General features: G+C 35.2%; 1 protein-coding gene across 2 annotated transcripts; it reads left to right on the top strand.

Annotated features, from left to right (window-relative positions):
- Nucleotides 1-13833: 13833 nt before the first annotated feature.
- On the top strand, nucleotides 13834-26089 carry LOC108220088 (pentatricopeptide repeat-containing protein At1g06143). Of its 2 annotated transcripts, none has more exons than XM_017393751.2 (8): nucleotides 13834-15816; nucleotides 17352-17392; nucleotides 24593-24670; nucleotides 24745-24822; nucleotides 25065-25131; nucleotides 25440-25525; nucleotides 25641-25700; nucleotides 25883-26089. In XM_017393751.2, exon 1 carries the CDS (start codon nucleotides 13930-13932, stop codon nucleotides 15589-15591), a length of 1662 nt encoding a protein of 553 aa, XP_017249240.1. In that variant the 5' UTR covers nucleotides 13834-13929; the 3' UTR covers nucleotides 15592-15816; nucleotides 17352-17392; nucleotides 24593-24670; nucleotides 24745-24822; nucleotides 25065-25131; nucleotides 25440-25525; nucleotides 25641-25700; nucleotides 25883-26089. The 2 variants fall into 2 exon arrangements, with proteins under 2 accessions (XP_017249240.1, XP_017249241.1); XM_017393752.2 differs by having other exon boundaries at nucleotides 25014-25131.
- Nucleotides 26090-26966: the final 877 nt, after the last annotated feature.

Here is a 26966-nt window from a genome sequence, read left to right as displayed (position 1 = left end):
GCTGTTAACGAAACAAATATTTAATGAAATATTCGGTATTCGAATTCGTTTAACATTATTCGTACTCGTTTGTTAGCAAATACAAATACGAATTCAAATCTTAAAAAATATTCGGTTTGTTAACGAATACAAATTCGAATAGATAAATATTCGTATTCGCTATTCGCTTAATTATTCGGAAATTAAATTATATATATATATATTATATAGAAAAATATTATATTTTTATTTAATAAAATTATGTACTGGTAAGGGGAGCTCTTCTAGTTATAGCCACAGACCGACAAATCAGAAACAAAATGTCACACCTTCTGGTTTATCCAGGTTTGTTCAATCAGTAATTTGAATTTTATATTATTTGAGTTGGATGATTGTAGTCTGTATTATTAGTACTTTTTATAGTTTGCTTGAATTGGTGAAATATGGGAGTTTATAACTTTTGTCACGTGTCAGCAGTTTAGTTATTTTTTTCATTTTCTTCTAAATGAGTGCCTCAAACGAATATGAATAGTTCGTGAACTTAACCGAATACGAATACGAATACAAATAACTATTCGGATAATAAACGAATACAAATCCGAATATGTATATTTAAACCGAATACAAATACAAAAACTATAGTATTCGTTTCGAATTCGTTTCGTTAACACCCCTAGCGGGGAGTTAGTCGTCTTCGCACCGTGAGGAAGAGAAAAGATCCAAAACCTAAGACCTAAGATCCAAGACCGACAAAAGCCTAGAAGTTCAAAGACTACAATTGGAGTACAACGACTTTAAGGAGGTAACGGGGAGTTACGCTCTAAGAAGAGTCTTGTAAGTTTACATTTATAGTGAGGAGGTAACGGGTAGTTACGCTCCAAGAGATATATTTGTAAAGGCTTCTGATAAGTGGATTTCATATCCACTTGGAAGCCTTCGTTTTGGCTTAAATGGATGAAATGGCCTCAAGCTTTTTATGTTTTTGATATGTTTAAGTGTTGTGTTGTGTAGGTTTCTTGGAAGGAGGACGAAGAGGAGATTCATAGCTTTCATTGAAAAAAAACAGCGAAGCAATCGGATGCACGAGGCGAGAGTTATGGGCAAAGAAGTGTCGGGTGCGTGTTCTGCCATTGTGAGGCGCCCGCCTGAGCGTTCTGACCTTGTGAGGCGCCCGCCTGAGATGTGAGGCGCCCGCCTCACACTCTGGGCGGGATTTTTGGCCCGTTTTGACCGTTTTTGATCCGTTTGAAGGCCCGTTCGCTGGGGAAGTAAAAGAAAGGCCTGGGGAACCAAAAACATAACCTATAAACATTCTAAGAAGCACGTGATGGCTAGGAAGAAGATCTAGATTCATAGTTTTCTTTTGTCTTCTTCCAATTAAGCGATACTTTTGGATGCTCGTTTCGGATTCGTTTCTTAACTCTTATTCTAGTACTTTGAGTTTGTTTTTCCTATTCAGTACCATGTTTACTCTTATTCCCATGATGATGAGTGGTTCGATTATGAACTAATCATTATCGTGGGATTCTAGCGGATTTATATATGGATTTCAGTAGTTGAATTGCCTTAAATAATTGTGTGATGAATGTTGATTTCTTCGTATTGGTTGTGCTTATTCGTCTTGGATGCGTAGCTAACATCTTAGATTGTTTGTTAATCTTTACTGAAGCGACAGTGGATATATTGATTTAGAACTTGCCATGCGAACATAGGATTATGTATTCGATATACATGATTAAGTGGTGTGATTTTAACCATCTTGCATCGCCCTATGTAATCTTAATAGTTTACTTGTTCTTCAACAGTTATGTTTTCAAATTCTATAGACATATAGGGTCTAAGCATAATTGGTGTCTGTTTACCTTCTATCTTAATTGTGGATGTGTAGCAGTATGGTGCACGTATAACAACAGTTAGCGTGTATCAGTCTCGTGTTATCTGATTAGTTATCAACCATCACATATCGATAAGGCATAACTCTGAATGAAGTATATAATGAAGTTAGAATCTCATGTTTTATTCTCATAAGTAAATCAGTTAATCACTTAGTTTATTCGTAGTTCAGTAATTCGATTCTATTAGCTAATTTAGATAAAAACTAACCAACTTGTTAATTGTCCGAGCATTGAATAATAATCATACATTGGTGCATAAGTGCATATTTCTGAATACACCAGTCTCTGTGGGAACGAACTGAATTGAATTTCTATACTACTTGTGACCACGTACGCTTGCGTGATTTTGTGCGAACAAGTTTTTGGCGCCGCTGCCAGGGACTCGGTGTTATATTTTAGTTTATGTGCTTGTCATCAGTGGTCGTTAAAGTTCAGTGACTTGGATTCTTTTCTCACTTTTATTTCGTTTGTGTGTGTTTTAGGTACTTGAGCGACGTGTATGCGAACACGTTCTCAGGCCCGTAAAGAAGCATTGGCAAAAGCAGAAACGATAGTGAGCACTACAATGGGTGATCGACCACTAGTTGCGAATGATACTAAGGCTCTTAAGGCTTTCTCTCAGCTACAAGGAGATGCTTCGAAAGTGCCCACATCATGGGATGCCTGATTGAATGGTTATTAATTGCTTCTATAATGGCTTGGGTCCTCAATCGAGGTCAATGCTCGATGCAGCATCAGGTGGAGCTCTATGGGCTAAGAGCAATGATGAGGCTTATGAGTTGATCGAGATGATGGCTGCGAATGAATATCAGAATCCTACTCAGCGTCTTCATCAGGGCAAAGCAGCAGGAATTCTAGATGTTGATGCTACTACAGCTTTGACTACTCCGCTTAAGGCTCTTACTATGAAGGTGGATTCTTTGGCAAATTTGGGAAATCAACAGCCACCTTCAGTTTGCGAACTTTGTGCTGGTGCACATTCTTCTGATCAGTGTGCTATATCTAGTGAATCCGCTCAGTTTGTGAGCAACTTCCAGCGGTCTCAACAGCCAGCTCCTGCCACTTATCATCCCAATAATCGGAATCATCCGAATTTCAGCTGGAGCAACAATCAGAACTTCATGCCACAACAGCAGCAACAGTTTCAGCAGCAAGGAGCTAGACCTTTCAACCCTTCTGGTTTTCAACAACAGTTTGCACCGAAACAACAATTCCATCCACCTGGATTCCAGCAACAAAATCATGGGGTGGCTGGACAGTCTTCCAACGAAAGATCTGAATGGGAAGAGATGAAATTAATGATTAAAAGCCAAGCGGTGTCAATCAAGACTTTGGAGAACCAGATTGGGCAGATTGCTAACGCGTTGATAAACAGACCACAAGGAACTCTTCCTAGTGATACCGAAGCCAATCCGGGTAAGAGGGAAGTAAAAGAACAGGTGCAGGCAGTCACCTTGAGATCCGGAAAGGTTACGAAGGATAAAGACTCAGCAACAGAGCAAGGCAAAGAGGAGAGCGATCCACAAGTTGAAACACCCGTACTCTCACCTAAGTCTGATAGTGGAAAAACTGTTGTTGAGGCTGACAAGAATGAAATCAACGAGGAAGCAAGCAAGGAATCAGACGAGAAGTCTAGTATGAAAGCTGATATTGGGGTCAAGCAAGTATATCCACCTCCCCCTTTTCCAAAGAGACTTCAGAAGCATAAGCTCGACAAACAATTCACTAAATTTCTAGAGGTTTTCAAGAAACTACAAATCAACATACCTTTTGCGGAGGCTCTAGAACAAATGCCGAGTTATGCTAAATTCATGAAAGGTATTCTATCTCGGAAACTCAAACTTGAGGAATCGGAGACTGTGGCTTTGACCGAGGAGTGTAATGCTGTGTTGCAGCAGAAGTTGCCCCCGAAGCTGAAGGATCCGGGAAGTTTCACAATCTCGTGTACCATTGGAAAGTTATCTTTCGACAAGTGCTTGTGTGACTTGGGAGCTAGCATCAATCTGATGTTGTTGTCTGTCTTCAAGAAACTTGGTTTGCCGGAGCCAAAACCTACAAACATGTCCTTACAACTGGCTGATCGGTCGATCACATACCCGAGAGGTATAGTGGAAGATGTCTTGGTTAAGGTGGATAAGCTCATCTTCCGTGCTGATTTTGTCATTCTAGACTTCGAGGAGGATAAGAACATTCCCATTATATTGGGAAGGCCGTTCTTAGCTACAGGCCAAACTTTGATCGATGTGCAAAAAGGAGAGCTTACAATGAGAGTTCAAGATCAGAGTGTCAATTTTAAGGTGTTCAACGCAATGAAATTTCCAACCGACGAAGAAGAATGCTTTAAGGTGGAGCCACTAGAAGCTGTTGAAAATTCTGAGACGGGGCAAAAGCTAAGGCTAGATGCAGGCAGTCAACTTAACGACCTCACCATCCCTGCCACATTGAGTTTAACAGCCGCAGCCCGGAAAGTGTTGATACTACCAGATTCAGGAGCACTGATCAGCTCACCAGCTCCAATACACTTGTCAATATATTTGTAAAAGCCCGAAAAGTAGAATTCCACATTGCAGAACAATCAAATCAGATCTCGCAACATAAAGATAACCCTTTCATAAATCAAGGACTTTATACTAATCATACCTTTACGCTTAGCAGGTACTTGTGTATACCTATTATCATTATTTTTGCATTTCTTCCTTTATAATAATCCGAAACTGAGACGCCGTGGATACAGAGCACACTTATTTGGCAATGACAACAGTCTGGACCTTACTTTCGTCCTAATATAGTTTACAAAACACTCCAAGAGAGTACTAAAACATAATATATATATATATATACATCAAAATATAATCATTCCCAAATTTGGACAAACCATTCCATGAGAGTACTAAAACATAAGACAAAGTGATATATATGAATTTATTTCCAGCACAAAAACTTACGGAAATTGAAGAGGAGACACATGGACTACAGTACTAAATCCTTACATTTCAATAGATCATAAAATTGTCTCAGTATTCTCATCAAACAGATGGAGTGCAAAAGCCTCACCATTTTAGTAGAAAATCAAGAAATCAAATAATCACTTGACACAAAAAGAGATTAACCTAAAAAAGGGAAGTGATATAGATATTGGGGAAAAGGAAATACCTCCTCCATCAGTAGATCCGAGCAACGGTAGTAATCGCCTCCAACCCAATGCTGAGGAAGTTGTGAGCGCAATTAGAAGCAAGTCGTGAAGGCTGTCCAAGCACAAGTTAAGACAGTAAAAATATGTTCCTCAAAATATGATGTTGCCCAAATACAGGGGAACCATTCCGTGAGACATACAACATAAAACTTACATATTTGAGAGGATAGAATCCTCGGACAAAGAATTTAGCAGAAAACAATTGTTCAAGCCGGTAGATGATTCTTATAAAACAACATCCGAGCTTTACATAAAAAACCCTAAAAAAGTAAGGTGTAAAAAAATGAGGTGTGCCGAGAGTGCGCAGAAGTACCGAGAGCAGCAGCCCAAATCGCCAAGGAAAGAACCTCGAGGAAGACGTCGAAGCAATGCCCAGTAGCTGAAGATGTTGGTAAAGAAAGAAATTCAAATATGAGGAAAGAAGAGATTTGTTTGAAAGTTTGAAAAAGAGAGAATAGAAAGATATGGCTAGGGTTGGGACACGTGGGCTGCAGAAGTTTTGACCGTATAAGAAGTTGTTGACCAATGGCAAAATACAGCAATAACATTATTTGTAGAGGGACAAAGTGGACTTTTCCAGGGTAAATAGGCAACAGGATTTATATATCTATCTACATCTTCTTATCTATATCTTCTTAATGAGCGCAATGCCCGTTTAACCTTTTTACCCACGGATTCCTCATTTTACCCGGATTTTACCCGTTTCTCAGTTCTTATCATCAAGTCAGCATGACCCGTTTACACAAAATATAACCGAAACATAACCGCCTTTGCTACATTCTGCATTGAACCTTCCTTTCCGACAAATACTCCGAGGTTGACTTCCTCGCGCACAATCAGTGCAAAATCAAATCATGAGCTGATTTATATCCTCCTCTGTAATTATGGTCAGTGGCGGTGTTTTTCGAATTTCGAATTCAGATTGTCTACTCTTCATCAGGGTAGGATATCTGTGCTTTATTGCTTTGCTTTCTGACTTCTTTTTGTGGACTGCTTCTTCGCACGTTTCTTGGAAGAACTCGACAAGTAGAGGTTGAATTTTTATGTCATGTTTACTCTGCAGTTACCGATGATTAAACCTGATTTTCCATTGATCAAATATGGTTTGCAATGAACAAAGATTTCAATATATCAGGTGGCAAGATAAACAAAGAGAATCATACAGACAGATCCTTTGTCGGTGTCACGGGTAATCTCACAGCATTATGTTTTAGCATACGAACACCACCTGTTTGTTTTCTAGTTCATCGCCATTTGTTTCTTACATTAGCTGCATTCCTCTATTTTTCATTCATCTACCAATCTGCAACTTCTCTACATTGTTGGTGTGTTCATTTATATTTTTCACTTTCATTTTATTCTCTCTTTTTTTTTAATCAATTCTGCTTATCTTTATTCCATTTTCAGGACTAGGATCCCCAACTCAGGGCAGCTGGGCTATTTGAAGGTACTGTAGTGATATTGCTTCCTTATGTGTTTTGTTCTTTGCTATGTGGAGTTTTGTGTGTTTGATTAGCAGAGCAGATCATTTATGAGGATATGGTGCCAAGTTCATTAATATTTTTTAAGCACTGTATATATATTTAACGATACAAGCAGTTTGTTCGGCCTGATGAGTTGTAGAACTGAATCAATTTTACTTGCAAATTTTGTGTTTCTTGAATGGACTCTTGCTTGTGTGCTGATTTTTAATTTTAGGTGTTGACGATAGAAGGTTTTTTTTGCCTTCCAATTTCCCATTCCTACAAGTTCTTTGCCTATTGATTGTATTTGTAATTGGTTTAGATTAATCAATCACTCATTTATGGGACTATATTGTTCACCATGATCTAAAATCTAGCAATGTAGCGCTAGGTGCATATATGAATTTTAAAATTACAAATTTTATGTGTCACTCATTTATTGTTCTTTAAACTATTTAGTTAAGGTGTACAATTACATTTTGACGGGGAACACATTCCAAGGTGGTGTTTTCAATGGACATGGTAATGATTTACATGATATAGGTGGGTGATTTACATGAAAATGTAAGCTTTATTAATGATTTTTACAAAGAGATCTCTATCGCCGCAGATAATCTATCTGACCTATTTTTTGTGTCTATGTTTGTTTTGTTTCAGTGCTGGAATCACGAACCAGGTCGCCACTGTACTCAAGGTTGCAAGGCTTCACATACATCTGGTCCTGGTTTGTTTACTACGACTTTGTTATTAGCTTAATGCCTTCTGAATGAGTCATACTTATTTATGTGATCAAAGTCGATGTTCGATTAGCTTATTCATATATTTGTTAGCTTCTAATATGATTGGGTCTATACTTGACAGGAATCCTCAAAGGTTCAAAAAAATCTGAAAAAATATATTTCCACTGGTAAAGGTACCCTTCCATTAAACCTATATTTCACAGTTAGGCTTTGCCATCACAATTGTCGTTGTAAGTTTTAACTACATTTACTTTCTGTTATGGTTGGCCGATATTTCAAAGAATTGTTATGTTCTTGATTTAAATTTGAGGATTAATTGTCTTCTTGGCCTGTCAAATAAAAGCTGTTCAAGATTTATATTTTTTACGAAGGTCTTCCTTGCCATGTGAAAATTAACAGGGAGTGGTGAATAGTTTGATGATGAGAGTGAAGAAATAACAAGAAAACTCGATTACATTTCATTGAACTAACTCCTCTGTACAATCATAGAGACTATATATACAAGAGGTGAGATGAATTCTCTAACTAACTAACTAATATTCTTGCCACTATTCAGTTACATATACAATGACTATTCTACTCTGAACGTTATAAGCTAATCACTGTTGTAGTTTAAATCCAATATAATTTTAATATTATATAGGTTAGCACCTGCATATGCATAGTTATATATCCATGTACTCAAACTTCCATGCAAGTCAAGATGTATATAAAGAATTATAGAAAAAAAATTCATTATTAAATATGAGCCTGCAGGTAAGATTTAGTGAAAGATGCTCCTAAATATATATATAACCTAATTAAAATAATACATCTCTTTGTTCTTGGATGATTTATTATTTTTACCCTGGATGTATAAATTTCTCTGATCCCAAGGATATTTATTTTTAAAGATTTAACATGTATATATGTTTCCAATTGCTCTTGCATAAGTATACTCTGCACTTCTGATTTTTATCAAAAAGCCCAGGATCACAAGCCATAGTGCATCACCTTAAATAATTAAGGTTTTATAAATAAGCCAAGGAAACTCGACACACTTCTTAACTTAAAAACTTAATTATTAAAATATGGTGATGTTTCTCTTTACAGATTGCGATCCTCCAGACGATCTCCTATCTTCTGCAGTTGAGAAGTCCTTGAAAAATACCGAATCTTCTTCAGCTAATTAGATAGTGCCTGCATTATTTTATTCCAAACAAACTATTGTTCACTGCACCTTATATTCTGTAAATGCATACCCATTCATATTAATAAAAGCTCTTAGGTATATGTTATTATTGTATATAGGTAGAGTATCTGACGCCAAATTGGTCTGCCATTGCTTAATCCATCCTGACCCCTTAAGTTATCCGTCGCTAGAACCCATCCTCTAGGGTGATCCTGATTTTGGGTATTTCATGTGCTCTTATATGTCATTCCAGTTTGAAATAGCCTACCTCTGATTCATAATTAGTCTCCCACTCCCTGGAGTGCCTGCAATGCCTACAGTAATAAAAAGTCACTTCCAATTATCAGCCAACTTAATTAGAATTAAAGTACTTCAGCGGCTACATAATTGTTATTATAGGATTTTAAAAGATAACAAAATACAATATATATCTACTCCATAAGATTAACAGATAAATTAAGAAAATACATAATTTAGCTTAGGATATACATGTCGTATTAAACTGCAATCAGTTGCCGTTAAAAATTTATGTACTTGAGTTAACAATAACTTGTGTTTGTGCCCAGTAACACAGGTTCATAACAGAACCTTTGGTATAAAGCGGCAAAGGGATGTTCCACACAACAACAGTTGTCTTAAACACTACACTAAAATGACCTGTACAACATAAACATGCTTAATTATTCCGTAAATGCATAACCATTCATATTAATAAAAGCTCTTAAGACGCATATGTTATTACTGTATATAGGTAGAGTATCTGACGCCAAAAGCGTTACAGCACAGATTTGAAGAGTAGTCGTGTTGCTTCACATTCAAATATTTAAGGGACTTTTTACTATGTTTTAAAATGAAAACGACCTTAGACTATTTTTGTAAAGCCAACATATTGATTAATATATAGCACTATATTTCTTCATATCAGGTAGCAGTATACGTAAACGACACCATCACTTAAGTCAAAGTGTTAGACAAGTGCTTGGAAGAATCTTTCTTTTATAGTTTCAGAAAACCAAGGAACACATTCCAAATTCACATTGGTCTGTCCATTACTCGGACAATATTAAAAATAATGGAGTAGTGCAATTATTAAAAAAAAATGCAATTATTCTTTTGAAGCAGTGGGGATGGAGTAGAGCAAGGTATTCTTTAAGACAGAAGACTAAATATTTTCTTCCATCTCCGTGTTCTTAATCTAGAGAATGTTAAGGATCTTGATAGCAACTCTGTGCCCTGTCAATGCATGTTCTACAATTTTAACCTTTCCAAATGAACCAATGTGAACTGTTGATGATAATTGTTGTTTAGTAAACACATTAATTATGAATATAGAGAGTCTATTAAATGTGCAGACGTGTCTAGCAATGCAGCTGTACCAGTCTAATATTCATGGTATGTTTTTCAGTTGTACACACCTCTGATGAAGCTTTTTTTGTTCCCAGACGGTGAAGATCGCCCGTTTCCAAGACAGCGTAATGCACTGACTGGTGCAAGAAGACTGGAGCAGCTTTTCGACAAAGCTGATGATATGTTTGTGGACCAACACTCTGCGCACCACCGTAAGTTGTACTGAATATTTCCAGCACACAAGCGTGATTGAATTTTTTTTTCCTACACAATGAGATAAAAGTACCTGTTACTTTAGATAGCCATTGTTAATCATTTTTATTACATTAGGACATTATGCTGGTGATGACCCTTGGGAAGGTTACATGAACCTTGGCAGCCCCTCTGGACGTTGCATCAAATGTGGTTCCTCTATGTGGACGGAGGAACGCAACAAGTCTAGGAAAAACTCACAACCTACATACTCTCTTTTCTGTAGAGATGGCATGGTATCTCTCCCATTAGAGATACAGTTTAACTCATTGTCATCGGATGGATCTAAAGTTCCTTTCTACTCTGTTTAACCCATTAATTCTTCTATTTTAATGTTCTTGGTTTTGATTAAGGAAATGATAAGCTAAGATCACTCTGTCGGATAACATTCACATGTATGCTGGAAACTTGCAAAATACTTTTTATTGTGAGCTTTGATTAGGGAGTTGGAAGTGAGCATGGAGAGTTTCTTCATCACTGTTACCCATAAAAGAGGATGGTGGGCATGGAAAAAAAGGGTATTTTGATGTTATATGTGCAGCTATGAGGTTTATCTAACCATATTGCCCTGATGTAACATATCTATGTTCAATCATTTTTTGTCCGTATATTGATTCTATTTGTTTGTTAACTTAGAAATTATAAATCCAGTTACATGGTGCATATATATTCAGTAGTCTTGAAAATGAGCTCTTATGGTATATAAAGAAAGGAATATAATTCAAGGATAGATTATCATTATTAAATTTCTCTTATATCATTGTGCTTCTTAAAACTTGCACTAAATCACTATTTACAGGTCAGTGGGTATTGAGATAAAGTAAGCTCGCAAAATGGTCCAGCCCTCAAAGATAATGTAGAAAGCTTCAGTGTTGTTAATATATTAAATTTCTGCAATCTATTATACTATATATATATATATATATATATATATATATATATATATATATATGAGGTAGTAGCTATACAAAACTTTCTTAATTGGCATCGCAAAATATCTATGTGTATGGGTGAGGGTACTAAGACTTATACTAATCCAAGCCAAGATAGTTCAAGTTGAAGTTATACAGAAAGTATATATTATTTCATTAAGCTCGGATATTTATAATGTATTTAGGACAAAAGTTGTTGGTGCTGGAGGAGGAATTCATGTCAAAGTTTTAGAGAAGTGGCTGAGACTTGGGCTATAGTAAAGATGCTTGAAGTCTTTGTATAATATTCTTCTTTATTTGCTATGCAGCAGCAAGTGGCAGAATCTCTTAACATGACTGAGTTATAGTTATCACATTTCAGTGTTGAAAGTGAAGGTATGGCCAGGGATGTACAACTGTTTTTGTTGTAAATTGGGATTAACACATTATATAGGTTCTTTTTATACTAAAAATATTTGGAATTTTTATTATTTCTCTTTCAGAGTGCAGTACTTTCCAAAATCTGAAGAGTATATGATTGTTGCACTCATATCTGTGGCGTACAAAATGTTATCAGTGACAAGTTTCGTGCTAATGCATGGGTGATGTGGCAGCTAGAGAAGCATATGATGGACGCCTAAAGATCTTTTGATTTTGACTTCATAGTAGGATATGAGTTTAGATACATTAACTTTAGGTGAGTAGAAAAATAGTAATTATGTGGTTTCTGCAGGTTTTAACTGCATAGTATAATAATATTTTGGCTTCTGCCTTTTATTTTTGTATTTGGAGTGTTGTGGAAATTTGCATAGATATGAGCTTGATTTTGCTTGCAGGCGCAAGTGATATTGGGAATTGTAACCCCACATATGGTTTGTTGCTGTTTGTCATATACTTATATAGATTTTTCTTGATGAGAATGAAATATTATTAGAAGTTGACGCTGTTTTTACCTATATGTAGTTGCAAATGCCAAATATTCGGGGTTCCTTCTCTTCTGTACAAGGTCAGCAGTCAGGAGTCCAAACTCTTCCTAGCTTCCCTCCTCTTGCACAAAATAACCTGTATTCTAATTTAAAGCTCAAGTCACAAGAAGGTGAAGTTCCTGCTGGTCATGTCACAAGAAGGTGAAGTTTCTACTGGTCATCCAAATCCACTGGTTCAAATTAATTATACGTTTCCCTCGATACAGCTCAAGTTCAGCTTCCCATCTTAAGCTAGAGCAAATATCAGCAACAAGGTCTCACCGGTGCTGCCTGGAACATCAACAGTTTTTCCACTACACTATGAGAATATGATGAAATGTCTCCAAGGCCACAGATACAGGTGGCTGCTTCCCCTTATGTGAAATAGCAAGTGCAACCTTATGTATTTCAACATCAAAGCCAGACTGTGCCTGCAAAACTGGGGCATAATAGTGGACAGTTGGTACATGCTCAAGAAAAGTTATTTTTGGTATATCCACCTTTGTCAAACTTTTGGATCCATGGTTGTATATTAAAGTTTAAACCATTCAGGGTTTTGGTATGTCAACGTTTATTGGGTTAAAATATTAAATACAAATCATTTTCATCTCATTAGGTAAATTGATGAGTATCTAAAGTTGTTTTTATCAGAAACTTTTAACAAATTTTATAAGTATTTTTGAGTTACAAAAATAGTCTTTGTTTTTTTTATAACATAAATTTTTAATTTCCATTTCAAATGTTAAAGATAATAACATAATCATTATTAGAAACATTTATATTAAATTATTATTATAAACATAATCACACAACACATTTTATCACAAATATTGCAGTTTTTTTATAATAGAAAAATATTTAATTCCTAAATGTTTTTCATTAGATGCATATGTAATTTCACAAGGTTGTAATAGTATTGATTATTTTGATTTTTTAGAGTACCGAAACTTATTCTTTTGTATGTTGGAATCATAAATTGCGTTTTGATAGCATAAATCTTTAGTTTTTCATTATTATACAAGTATTAGTTTTTTTATGCACTTTCGAATTCAAATTTAATATTATATGCAAATATAACTCAAGTCCAGAAAATCAACATAATCAAGAATCAGAAATGTAATTTTTCAAATAAGTTTTACAATTACGATCCAATTACTAATATTATTCCCTTTAAATATTTTATTTTATTTCTAATTATATCGAAGAAAAAAAATACTATATCAATAATTTTATTTAATACCAAAATCTAATATTAAATTTTTACTAAATGGTAAAAGATAATTAAGATTGTTCCGACCAATATTTTGTTAGCATTAAATTTTAATTTTCATATAATCATGTTATATGAGTGGTTGAATTCCAATTTTTTACCTGCTTTGAAATTTAATTTAATTATAGAAATCAACAATTATATGAAAATCAAGAATTATAAAATAATATTGTTAAATATTAATAAATAACTGTTGGAATCAACATAGATTTTTAGTTATCATATTTAACAAAATTCTTAAAATAAAAATTCTCACTTATGTACTGGTAAAAGAAAAATCTCACTTATGTTACAATTATTTAAAATTTATGCAGATATAACCTAACGTTTGATAATCGGAAATCTATAATTTAAAAAAAATGATGTGATATATAAAACTTAATAAAGTAATAAGTATGATTTAGATCCAAATTTTACTTTAACTATATTTTGATTGCATAAATCCCAATCTATAAATCCCAAATATTTAATTTTTTGATGATGCAGTATCTGTAAATATACATAATATCGAATGTTAATATTGGTTTTATTTATTTTCCGACCTCATTTTAATGAATATTTTAATAATTTTACCCGCACGCGAAGCACGGGCATAATTCCCTAGCGTAATAGAATAGATAAACAAGAAAATGAGTATCCACCTACAATAGTAAAAGAAGAGTAATTCGATCGGTCCGGCTGGCCACCTCTGCCTGTGGCCATACATATTACATACATCGTACATGTAATGTTAATAAAATCACATGTACAATTCTGTTATGAACTGTTTTAAAAAATGTTTCAACTTAAAAGAACTCGAATGCCTCTATGCCTCGATGATCAAGAACAATGCTGTGCAAGATTGCTTCTATATGAACCAATTTATAACAACCTGTTCTACATTTCGTCGAACAGATTATGCAGTTCGAGCATTTACCGAGATGGAATCCCCCAATGCTTATGTATATAATGCTATAATCAAAGCTTTTATTCATTGCCTAAACCCCGTCCAAGCTCTACACTTCTATTTAAGTATGTTGAGAGCTGGAGTTAGCCCAAGTAGCTATACATTTCCTTCAGTAATTAAAGGTTGTGTGTTAGTTTCTGATTTAGGGTTTGGAGAATCTGTTCATGGGCAGATTTTTAGATTTGGGTTTGGTTCAAATGTGTTTGTTCAGACTTCTTTGATTGATTTTTACTCTGGGTTTGGGAGACTTGTGGGTGCAAGACAGGTGTTTGATGAAATACCTGAGAGGGATGGTTTTGTGTGGACTACGATGCTTTCAGGTTATTCGCGTGGTGGCGATATGGGTTCTGCGAGGAGATTATTTGATGAAATGCCGGAGAGGAATGTGGCTACTTGGAATTCTTTGATTAATGGTTATGCGAGAGTGAGGGATATGGGGAGTTGTGAGTTGTTGTTTAGAGAGATGCCGGAAAAGGATTTGATTTCGTGGACGACGATGATTAGTTGTTATTCTCAGAATAAGTTGTATAGTGAAGCATTGACAGTGTTTAGTGAAATGAGGATGAATGGAGTTAGAGCTGACGAGGTTACGATGACCACTGTGATTTCTAGCTGTGCACATCTTGGGGCGCTTGACCTGGGAAAGGATATTCATCTCTATGTTATGCAAAATGGGTTTGAACTTGATGTTTATATTGGGTCTGCGCTGATTGATATGTATGCAAAATGCGGGAGCTTGGAAAGAGCTCTTGTTGTGTTTTTCAAGTTGCAGGAGAAGAATTTATTCTGTTGGAATTCGATTATCGAAGGACTGGCAGTACATGGGCTTGCTGAAGAAGCAATCTCAATGTTTGGCAGGATGGAGAAAGATAATATAAAGCCTAATGGTGTTACATTTATTAGTGTTCTGAGTGCTTGCACTCATGCCGGACTAGTTGAAGTGGGTCGCAGATGGTTTAAAAAGATGACACATGAATTGTCGATTACACCACAAATTGAGCACTATGGATGTATGGTTGATCTGTTGTGCAAGGCTGGTCTTTTCGAAGATGCATTAGAACTTATACAAAGCATGACAATGGAACCAAATGCTATAATCTGGGGCGCAGTTCTAGGAGGGTCAAAGCTATACAAAAACTTGGATATTGCTCAAGTTGCAGCAAATATGCTAATGGTTTTGGAGCCAAACAATAGTGGATATTACAGTCTTTTAGTCAGCATGCATGCTGATGCAAACCGATGGAATGAAGTTGCTAAAACGAGGTCAGCTATGAAGGAACTTGGTGTTGAAAAAAGTTGCCCTGGCTCTAGTTGGATTGAAATGGAAAGCAAGATTCATCAGTTTGCAGCATCTGATAAATGTCACCCAGCCGCTAGTCAAATTTATTCTCTTCTACATGAATTAGAAAACCAGTTAAAGCTGTATGGCCATGTATTGGAGTTCAAGTTTTTTACATAGATTTAACACGAGATATAAGTGGACAAAGGGAACTGTTTGACTCTTACATGATCGCCTTTTACGTAAAAGTATTAGTTTAAATGGTAATTTGTTGGATATGAGAAGATCAGATATCTTAATGATTGAACAATTCAAACAATCATCTGACAGGAATGCAAAGACCAGATTGGATATTCTAAAGAAGCCAGAATAGTTGGTCAGTTCTTTAATGGTCTGTAGTTTCAGGTGATTGATGAACCCCTTGCTTCTAACAACCTGCTATCACTTTTTCTTTAGCGGTGATATGTCCATGTCTATTTCTTTTGTTTAAGTAATCTTATATTGTTGATATTCTCTATTACCAGCTAGTAATTAAGTGGAATATTTTGGATCAGCATATCGGAAGTATTCTAGTAGCACAATATGTGCAATCAAATTGTTGAGTTCTTATGTAACATAGGTGGTTGGTGGGAAACGAAGAATATTTGGGTATTTTGATACAATACTAAAAAATTCTTACTCCATGGCCTGCAGGTTTATATAGGGGATTTTTTTGTTGCATGACTGATCTCTTTAACTATTTAAATCAGGGACGTCTTTTTTCTTACACTTTATGATGAAGTCTATGTAGTTACCATTATTTGAACTGATCTTCTGTCTCACTTCTCTCTGGTTTGTGATATAAAAACTTGAAATATAAGTTTAAATTAAGATTGCTTGTCATGATAAAACTTAACTGCTAGTTTGAATCAAGATTTAAGGGTTGTTGAATTTTGATTTTAAATAATGATTGGATTATATAATATTCCACATGTAGAGTTTTGGGTTCATATTTTGGCACATGTACACTGTTCATTGATTAGTTTTGTCCTTTTACTTGGTAATATATATATATATATATATATATATATATATATATATTATTTTTTTTGTGCTTTTTTCAAACTAAAATTTCTAATGCATCGTTAATACTGAAGATGCTTCCTTTTACAACTGCTAGAACTAGATGCAGAGTGCTTTGTGAAATTTATTTAGAGTAGGATCACGATTTAACTCATACATAATTAACTTGTAACTTATCATTTCAATTCCTTTGTAATAGAACACTACTCACTACTGATGGGCTAGTGATTATTAAAATTTACACAGCAGACTAACAAGACACGAGGAAGTTTGAATTATGAAATATACTGATAAGCTCCTACTGAGCTATGTACAATAATATTGTCAATTTAAGAGGCCAAGTTCTCTCCCACTTCTAACATATAACTAATAAATCAACAGCCTTCCTTCATTGTCCTAGTCCTTTTATACCACTAGTTTGTGACAACACTTCTTCTTCCCCCAAATTGCCCTCACTTTTAAACTGAATTAGCCATTCTGCCCTTTCTTGCCATGTCTGGCGTATGGTAGTTGACTAAGTATCCATTGTCATGCATTATGTCCTCATTGCTATATGTAGCTTTAAATAATTGCTTTCATCCAGGTCTTGCAAATAATTTCGAAAATTCCTTCAGTTTAAATCATGGATGTGGATGGTGTCTGTTCGTGCTAAGTCATTTCCCTACACTTCTGGATCTGAAACTGATTACTAAACAATCAAATGTCGAATTGTTTTGTATTGCTATAATAGGAGGGTAGGAAAGGTCTGCTATAATGGTGTTTGGTAGGCATATGTGAATTTACGTACTCTGGTCTCAAAGTATGGAGATTGCTTGGAGTTTAATTTAGTGATTGTGTCAGTGCTCACTGCTTACTTAATGTTTTTGTTATACTTGCAGTATTCTGACAGGTTGCATCCTCCCTGTTCATCTGTGGTACGGTATGTGTTTTAACTCTAAATCTGCGGAAGTAATATTGTTTCTTATAAAATCTTTGTTGTCTAATCATAATGCATACCACAAATATTGTCTTTGGGTTTCCTAGGGGCTAGGCGTCAAATTTGTAGCTTCAAGCCGCCCACACCGCTCCGCACCACACCGCAAAATGCGGTTTTTATTTTTCGTGGTGCGGTTGCGGGTTGAAATTTTAACAAACCGCGCGGTGCGGGTTGCGGTTTGACATTATACAAGTGCGGTTCAAACCGCACCGCACCGCTATTTTCTACTATTAAAAATATATCTCATATAATTACAAATATTTATATTATGTAGATAGATTATTTATTATAATGTCTTTTTTGAAGAAATTATTTATTATAATGTTATCTCCTATGTGTGTCTATATATATGTTCAAGTTACTCAACATAATTTTAATAATTTTACAATATAAATTAAGGTTAGGTCTAAGGCGACAAATTAAATATTATAATTATATCTGTTTTCTATAAAATAAATTGTTAGCGTTGAAATCTTTTCATCTTCATCATTATCATACTTATATTTTAGTTTATATTTCTTTTGATGAGTATCGTAACTCTAAATTTGTATATATATATATATATATATATATATATATATATGTATATAAATCTATTATAAAAATTATTTTTAAATACATATAATTAAAATTATATTTATATTGCCATTCAAAAGTATAAATTTTTTGAATGTATAAACCACACAAACCGCATGAACTGGCACCACACCGCCCCGCAATTTTGTGGTGCGGTTTACACGGTTTTTATATTACGCGGTGCGGTTGCGGTTTACGAATTTTCTCAAACCGCATGCGCGGGTTGGTTCGTGGAAAAAACCGCACCGCGAACACCCCTAATTGAGGATTCCCTCATTCTTAGGTTTATAGATTTCAGATTTTTCCGTTCCAATAATTCCTCAATTAATTATACAGTTTGAGTGATGTTTTTTTTATTACTTTTAGATAGGTATGACTTTTGCAAAATAAGCGGTGGAATAAGTATTTTATAACAGAGTATCACCGATTAAGCATTCTGCATCGGAGCACCTTTTGACTATAGGACAGAATAAGCATCTTACACCTGACTATTCAGTGAATTTTTCTTATTTTTAATACAATAGATCTGTATAACCCGCAATTGCTGTAAGAGTATTTTGAGAGAATATGCACCTGCTGCTTCAGTATGCTGTGTAGAAATGTTGTAAGTATGGAATAGAATAGTTGATTCTATCACCTGTGGATAAGTCAAGTAATCTATCAATACCGAAAACTTGAAGTGTCAATGAAAGAGTTACCACAAACTTTACAAGCTACCACATAAAACTTAACAATATTGTAATTGTAGAGTGTGCTTTTATATAAAGCGTAGAAAGAAAGGCGGCAAAAACACAGTGTTGAAAATTTTAACCCTTTTAGTCACTTATTTTTGTTGAAAATTGACTTCAAAATTTTTTTATTTATTTTGAATAAAATATTAAAAACATTTTAAAATATAATTTGTAATATTTTATTGTTATAGTAAAATTTTATAACTAATAAATTGTAAATTTTGGCAAATTTAACAAAATGACAATATAAAACTATTTTTCACTTATAAAAATAAGGGGGTGTTTGGATTAAGGTTGGGAATAGGAACCGGGAATGGGAATAAGAATAAGAATGGTATAGAAACCCAAGGGGTGAGAAGGGTATGATTTAACCACCTAAAGAAATTGGGGTTCCCATTCCATACCACCAAATAACTAATCGAAACACTAATGCATGGGATTGAGGTTCCGATTCCTGTGAAGCGGGCTCATTAACCATGAAGCAAACACCCCTAAGTAAGCTGAACTTACCCTCCTCCTTTTTCTTTCCTTTTTTTTTTCTTTGAATGACTGACACCTTGGCATTATGTACTTATATTACACATGTTTGTATCTGCCTGCTACAGCCACAGGGAGAACAGTTCGAAATTTTACCCAAAATCTCAATTTTGTAATGGGAACAAAAAATAACATCTATATGTGAAAGTGGGATAAAACCCAATCATTATATTACATTTCATCCCCTACTTATTTTCGTAATTTTTTTTTTAATTTAGGTCTTTCACAACAAAGTTAAAGAAAATCAAGAACAACCTAGAAGGCCGGTATTTAGCATTCATTATTTATCATTGCTTCTATATCATCTTCAAAGCTTAGGAGGCTGTTTGGCAAATTCCTAAATGTCAATGTCTTTCCCCCTTCAAACCCCTCAAAATCTCTCAATCTCATCATCTACTTATCTTTCAGGCCAAACACTCTTTACCCTCATCCCCAAATTCTCACACCTCTCTCTCACTTCCACCTCAAGACCATCAAAACTAATTCAAATGGGAGGTGGGCCCAGAACATTCTCAGGTGGGGTCAATAAATGGAAATGGAAAAGAATGCAAGCCAAGAAAGCCGAACAGCTCCTTAAGGCAAGATTAGCTTGGGAGAGACAAATTTATGAAACGAGGAAGAGGGCTGAGCTGAAAGGTGCTGTCCCGGAACTCGAAAGACCCCGGGAAGTTGTTGAGAAAGCACCTAAGTTGTTCAGCTAGTGCTGATGAACAAGTTCAAGTCTTGGCTGATAGGTTTCAGAAGCCTGGTGGGCTTGATCTGTGGTCTGAGAAAGATGGGCCTGAATTGTTTAAGACTGTTGATAGATTCCCTTCTCCAAGATTTTTCCTGAAAGGGGTTGTTCATAGTATTAGGCCTTATGGGAGGGTTAATGAGGAAATTGATGAATTTGGGGGTTTAGGGAATGAAAAGAGGGTACAGATTGGATCTTTGGATAGAGTTAGTGATGGAATTGATGAATTTGGTGGTTCTGGTGGTGAGAAAGGGGTAAAGATCGGATCTTTTGATGAGTATGTTGAAAGCGGAATTTGCTGAATAAGGGGGATAAGGGGAAAGTGAGAAAGAAGAGGCATGGGAGAAGTGTAAGGGGATTGAATTTGAGTGATACGGATGGTAGAGTAATGAGAGTGTGCCGGTGGTGAGAAAAGAGGGATCCTTTAGTAGAGAAGGTGGAAATTCGGGAGTTCATGATATGAGTTGGAGTGATAGGAATGAGGGTTGGATTCGAGAAGAGTTGGTTTGGATGGGGAGAATAGTGGGAGATTGCGGGTGGTGAAGAAAGATGGATCATTAAGGGAATACGTTCGGGGAAAGTGAAAAGTGGAAATTCAGAGGTTTATGTGATGGATTTGCAGCGTGATGGTGGTTACTGGTTTAAAGAAGGAAATGAGTGAGTTTAAGTTGGGGATTTGGATGGGTCGGCACTCGGCAGAGGTTTGGTATATAGTGCTGGTTGAGCTATGAGAGATTAATATGTCAGTAACGTCATTTTAAATGAGCTGTATATTTATCAGAAATGTATATAGAAGAGCAATTACTTGTCATCCAGGAAGCAGTTTGTTTATGCTTATTGCACTTATAAGTTCAAGTTACTTATGTAATTTACACTAGATCGAAATGTAGAAGAATGATTAGTAATGGATTTTACTTATTTACGTCTTGATAGCTTCTTGTTTACTCGCCCTTCAAATTCTACAGAATAGTTACATCACACTGTTACAAGTTATGGTAGTTGCTGCCTTGCTGTAATATCTGTTTGTCATTAATATAGCTCTATAACTTTAAGATGCATCTTTAGAGCACAGAAAAGATTGAGATGGTAAATATCATTGATCACAAAACCTGAGTATGAATGGAAAAAAGGAGGGTATTGTAACAAGCACAGATTCCAAATAAGTTAAAAGGGCCTTATGCTCTGCAACTTTAAAACTGGACTTCTAATGAACACTTGAGTTGTCATCTAACATGGTAAATGATCTCTTAGTGAATCAATTAATCGCAGAGGAGTTGTAGAGCAATGATCAAGTGGAAAAGTCTGATTTTCCAAATAAATAGAGGTCATTCCTTGAAGAGAAACCAAACTAGGTGTATATGTAAAGCAGTCACACATGGGAGCAGATTTAACACCCGGAATGAACTCAAAAGTACCCATTTTGTGATTAAAACGGTAAATCTTACCGATTTCATAATATACAATCTCATCGCCATCCTTGAAACCCTGTTGCAGGTAGCGAAAACGCCTAAATTGTTCAAATGGTCTGAAACAATGCATCTTACTCCAAACACCACCACCTCTAGGGGTGTGCATTCGGTTCGGTTAACCGGAAACCGAATCGAATAACCAAAAAAATTTCGGTTCGGTTAACCAAAATACAAATTTCGGTTCGGTTTTCAGTAGTGAAATTTCCAAAATTTGGTTTTTCGGTTTTTAACCGCGGTTATAAATATTAATACCCTATTGACTTGATATATTCCTGATGGCCTATTTTTGGCTGTTCATATCTAATTCTCCGGTCTCGGATTCAATTCAAGGAATTCATCCGTCACTCTCACTCATTTCATGTAATTCATTAACCACTTGATTCATTGAAGCACCGGCATCACTGCAGAACTGGATGATGGAGGCTGGAGTAGCATACCAAAAACAAACATTCAAGAAGCAGAACATCAAAGCAGTAGAGTATCCAAAACTTAGATTTCTTATTTTATTAAATTGTTGATCATAACTAAACTTAAGCTTTCTGAATGTTTTTTGCAATTTTGATATTTTCCTTAAAATTCAGTTTTAAATGTCGGTTTTCGGTAAAACCGAATTATCTATTTCGGTTTCGGTTTAAAACCGAATATTTTTAGGTTCGGTTTTTGGTAGAGATTTTTCCATAATTTCGGTTTCGGTTAACCGAAAAAAAATTCGATTTCGGTTAACCGAATGCACAGCCCTAACCACCACAACATCCATTCCCCTCGTCCAAAGAATACGCCTCGAGTTTACGAACCGGACATGGTTCATAGGGCATGAAACTAAGAAGGTCTTTAAAATTGCCGACTTTAAATGTCTTGTCACTACTAAAATTGGAGAAGTCGGGCAACAACTTGAACTTGTTGCTTGCGGCATGAAACTTAGGTACTTTGGAAGAATAGAAATTGTACACTCAGGTTGGTTTGATCTAACTATTTGCATGTTCATTGATTGTGGCCTCCTTTGTGGTTCTCTAAATTACTTGTCCAAAACAAGTTGCGGATTATAAATGCTCAATATCCAGATAAATATATGTGCTGGTCGCGAAAGAGTCGTTAAATTTGTACAGTCTAAGCTTATAGAGAGTAATGAGGTTGTATTGTTTTGATAGTATATTATGAGGCTTAGAACTTTATGACATATCAAAAAGGATAAATATCAAGTAGGTCACTCGTTTCATCCAAATGTATCAATTGAGTCACTGATTCCCAAATTGACTCAAATGAGACACTCATTTGAAAATTTTGTATCAAAAATATCACTCTATCGTTATTCGAAATTTTGAAAGTATCATATATTGAGTTTCGCACATTTTTTATGAATGGTATTACATCTAAACGAAAGATTCAGAGTTCTAGTATTTTAGATAATATTTTTAGATTTTTAAAAATTTATCTCCTATTTATTTTTATTTAAATCAAATAAAACAATTAAAAAATTAAAAATAAATAGTTGATAAAATTTTAAAAATCTAAAAATATTAGCGAAAATAGTAGAACTCGGAATCTTTCATTTGGATGTAATACCATTCATAAAAAAAGTGCGAAACTCAATATATAATACTTTCAAAATTTCGACTAACGATAGAGTGATATTTTTGATACAAAATTTTCAAATGAGTGTCTCATTTGAGTCAATTTGGGAATCAGTGACTCAATTGATACATTTGGATGAAACGAGTGACCTACTTGATATTTATCCCCATATAAAAATTATGTAATAAACAGGATACTCAGACTTTCAAGACTTTCATTGCTTTTTAGAGGATATATGGGATGTTTGCTAGCTCTCTTTCATCTAAAAGTTAGGATCTTCAGTTCTGCATCAGTAGCAATTATGCCATCTGCGGAGGAGATCTGCCTTTACTTTCTTATATAATCATGTATTTACTACTTACTCAATTTGCATGTGTATGGCTGTCGCAAGACCCTAGCAGAACTAACTTATATTTGAGTCAATTTGGGAATCAGTGACTCAATTGATATATTTGGATGAAACGAGTGACCTACTTGATATTTATCTCCATATATACTCAGACTTTCAAGACTTTCATTGCTTTTTAGAGGATATATGGGATGTTTGCTAGCTCTCTTTCATCTAAAAGTTAGGATCTTCAGTTCTGCATCAGTAGCAATTATGCCATCTGCGGAGGAGATCTGGCTCTTACTTTCTTATATAATCATGTATTTACTACTTACTCAATTTGCATGTGTATGGCTGTCGCAAGACCCTAGCTGAACTAACTTATATTTGTGGTCTGCCAATCTCTCTGTCTTTTTTTTTTCCCTGTATGTTATTAATGTTTCTAAATTTTTTTTGTGTAATTTATTATACGAATTTTCTATGGTGTGCCCATGGGCACACAATAGTCACTATCTCTCATGAGAATACTAGCTTTTGATTGGTGGATGGATAATAAATGTTGATGGCCCCCCTGCATTTGCACCAATTCCACCAATCAAAAGAAGCCATTTTCATGAGAGTTGGTGCTTATTGTGTGCCCTTGGGCACACATTAGAAAAACCGTTTATTATATTATGTAGGGTGTAGTGAATGTGGTTATGGGAATTGCACCTGAAATTGGGGATGCTTTACTTGAGAGCACTCAAGTAACTTACAATCTATCATCAGCTTTTACTTGTGAATTGGCACTATCATTGTTATCTCATGAGAATACTAGCTTTTGATTGGTGGATGGATAATAAATGTTGATGGCCCCCCTGCATTTGCACCAATTCTACCAATCAAAAGAAGCCATTTTCATGAGAGTTGGTGCTTATTGTGTGCCCTTGGGCACACATTAGAAAAACCGTTTATTATATTATGTAGGGTGTAGTGAATGTGGTTATGGGAATTGCACCTGAAATTGGGGATGCTTTACTTGCAAGCACTCAAGTAACTTACAATCTATCATCAGCTTTTACTTGTGAATTGGCACTATCAATGTTATCTACGCCCCCCTCCCCCCCCCCCTCGCCAACACACACAAGGTTATATTGACACTCCTATAGCAGGGATATAAAAATTACCGGAATCTTATATGTTCCAAAACATGGTTAGGTAAGAAAGGTCACATTCACGGGATCGACAGCTGTTGGCAAGAATTTGATGGCAGCTGCTGCTGGGACTGTTAAGAAGGTAACGACTAGCAGATACAAGTTGACTTATATATGTTTTTAGTGTGCTCATTCTTTTAACTTCTGTGTCTTTAGGTGTCCCTTGAACTTGGAGGAAATGCGCGTTGCATAATTTTTGATGATGCGGAGCTTGGAGTAGCCGTTAAAGGAACTGTAAGCTGATATGTTTGTTCCAATCTTTATTTTACTATGTTGAGGGTTTTTTTGACAATATTGTGCTATTTGTATGAGCATATAGCTGGGAGCGGTTGATCTGAATCAAAATAGCAGTGCACAGAGACTTATATATTTTGTTTATTATTGACAAGTTTTTGCACCTTTTCACTGATTCTGTTTTGTACTAGGGAGCAAAAGTTTGGCTCATTATTTACCATTGTGTAAATATGTAATTGCAGCTGGAGACTAAGTTTCGTAATACTGGGCAAACATGCATCTGTGCAAATACAATTCTCGTGCAAGAAGGTAACTACAACCAGCTAACTGTCTTCCTATAAAATGCGTAAAAAAATGCAATTGAGGTTTTAATTGGCTGTATGATGCTACAATAAAATATGTTTTTCAATTGCATTATATATTTCAGTATTGGTATATTCAGCAATCAGTTTTCAGGGCTGTTTTTGATTGGTTTGAAAAATAATTATCAACTTTAATTCCCTCTGTCAGTATTGAGTTGGCCCCGATTTCTTACAAAGTTGCGTCAAACTTTAGTGATGAAAAAACTCTACAATTAGTCCTTTGTCCCAGAGTCTTGATTTTCAGACTTGGTGCAGGTGTTTATGATAAATTCGCGAAAGCTTTGTCTGATGCTATTACTATATATATATTCTCTTAAGTGGAGTACCTCCATTTTGGGCTGGTGAGATATACATATCTACCTTCCGGTATAATGCATATTTCTATTTATTCAAGGCACTTTAACAGCGTAACATATTTACCCATTTTTGTTTTCAAATTCTAAATAAACTGAGCAGGATATATTTGGAGAGGTTTTGCGTGGTGATCTCGACCTCTCATCTGATCCATGACCCAAGGTATCTGAAAGTGCTTAAGATTTGGATAGGAGAATGCGATCATAGACATCTTAGAACTAATATAAATCTACAGACTCTCTTTGCTTATTGTCTGAAAATTGAGTTGTTGATTTTAGTCAGACACCTCATCTACTTCCTGTATGTTGTGGCATGTATGTATTATTAAATTGTCTACTCTGCAGGCCACTCATGTGTGAAGGTTGACGGTGTGGCACCTCACAAGCCTCTTGACTCTGCAATCTTGATAGGCTTGACTTAGTTTTCTGCTATGAATAAGCTTAAAAAGATGGTTCTGAGAGCAAGCATTTACAATGCTGTTTGAACTGTAAAATGACAAAAACTTAATAATGAGTGACATTTTCACGGCTACTTTAATCACAATTTACTTATGCAATGTAAAATTTACTTATATATTAAATATTAAATATATTAAATATTAAGTAGACAAAGTGAAAATTGTGTCGAGCTCTGTAAAATTTTCTTATATATTAAATATTGATATGTTGACTTGGATATATTCTTCTTAATTTCATCTTCTCTGATCCGAGTTTTTGATACCTCGTATAAATGATGACTGTAATACTAAGACGAAAAGAGAAATTGATGATGGGAAAATCAGAAGTTAACCTTGCGCATTGCTTAAACTTTTTGTTAACATTGTTTTAAATAGTTAACTTATACCCTGTTCATTAGAGCGTGATACTAGATTTGTGCATCAGTGGCAATGATGCCATCTGCGGAGGAGATCTGGCTCTTACTTTCTTATATAATCATATATGTTGTTTGAGTATGTACAAGGGATCTCGTGTTCAGTGTAGTATAATTTTAACCTAAAACTTTACGTGTTATTAGGATTTAGTTCCAAGTGTCAATAACTCGACAACCAAGAATGTGATTCATACCGAAGAAGCAGATAAACATAACCCAACTAAAGAAAGAAACAAAAAGTATTGGTCGGTTAATATTAGGAATTTTCCTATTTATTTTGTTGAGGTTTTAGTGTGAATCATGTGTTTAGGGGTCGTTTGGTTCATGCTTTTCTGGTATGAGGTATGAGTTTCGTCCATTCCAAACTCATTTCTGGTGTTTGGTTGAATTTTTTTTCCTTCAAACTCATACTTCAAACCTACAAGGTATGAGATTTTCATACCCAAGGGAATGGGTGGGTCTGAAACATGGATTTGAGGAATCAACTTTTTTTTCTTTTATTTTCATTTTTGTTTATATCTTTAAATTCAAATTATTAGTACTAAATGAGATTGATGA

The sequence above is a fragment of the Daucus carota genome, chromosome 5 (assembly GCF_001625215.2).
Source record: "Daucus carota subsp. sativus chromosome 5, DH1 v3.0, whole genome shotgun sequence".
NCBI classification, from domain to species: Eukaryota; Viridiplantae; Streptophyta; class Magnoliopsida; order Apiales; family Apiaceae; genus Daucus; species Daucus carota.
The sequence above is the reverse complement of the archived record's forward strand: the minus strand, read 5'-3'. Positions and strand labels throughout refer to the sequence as shown.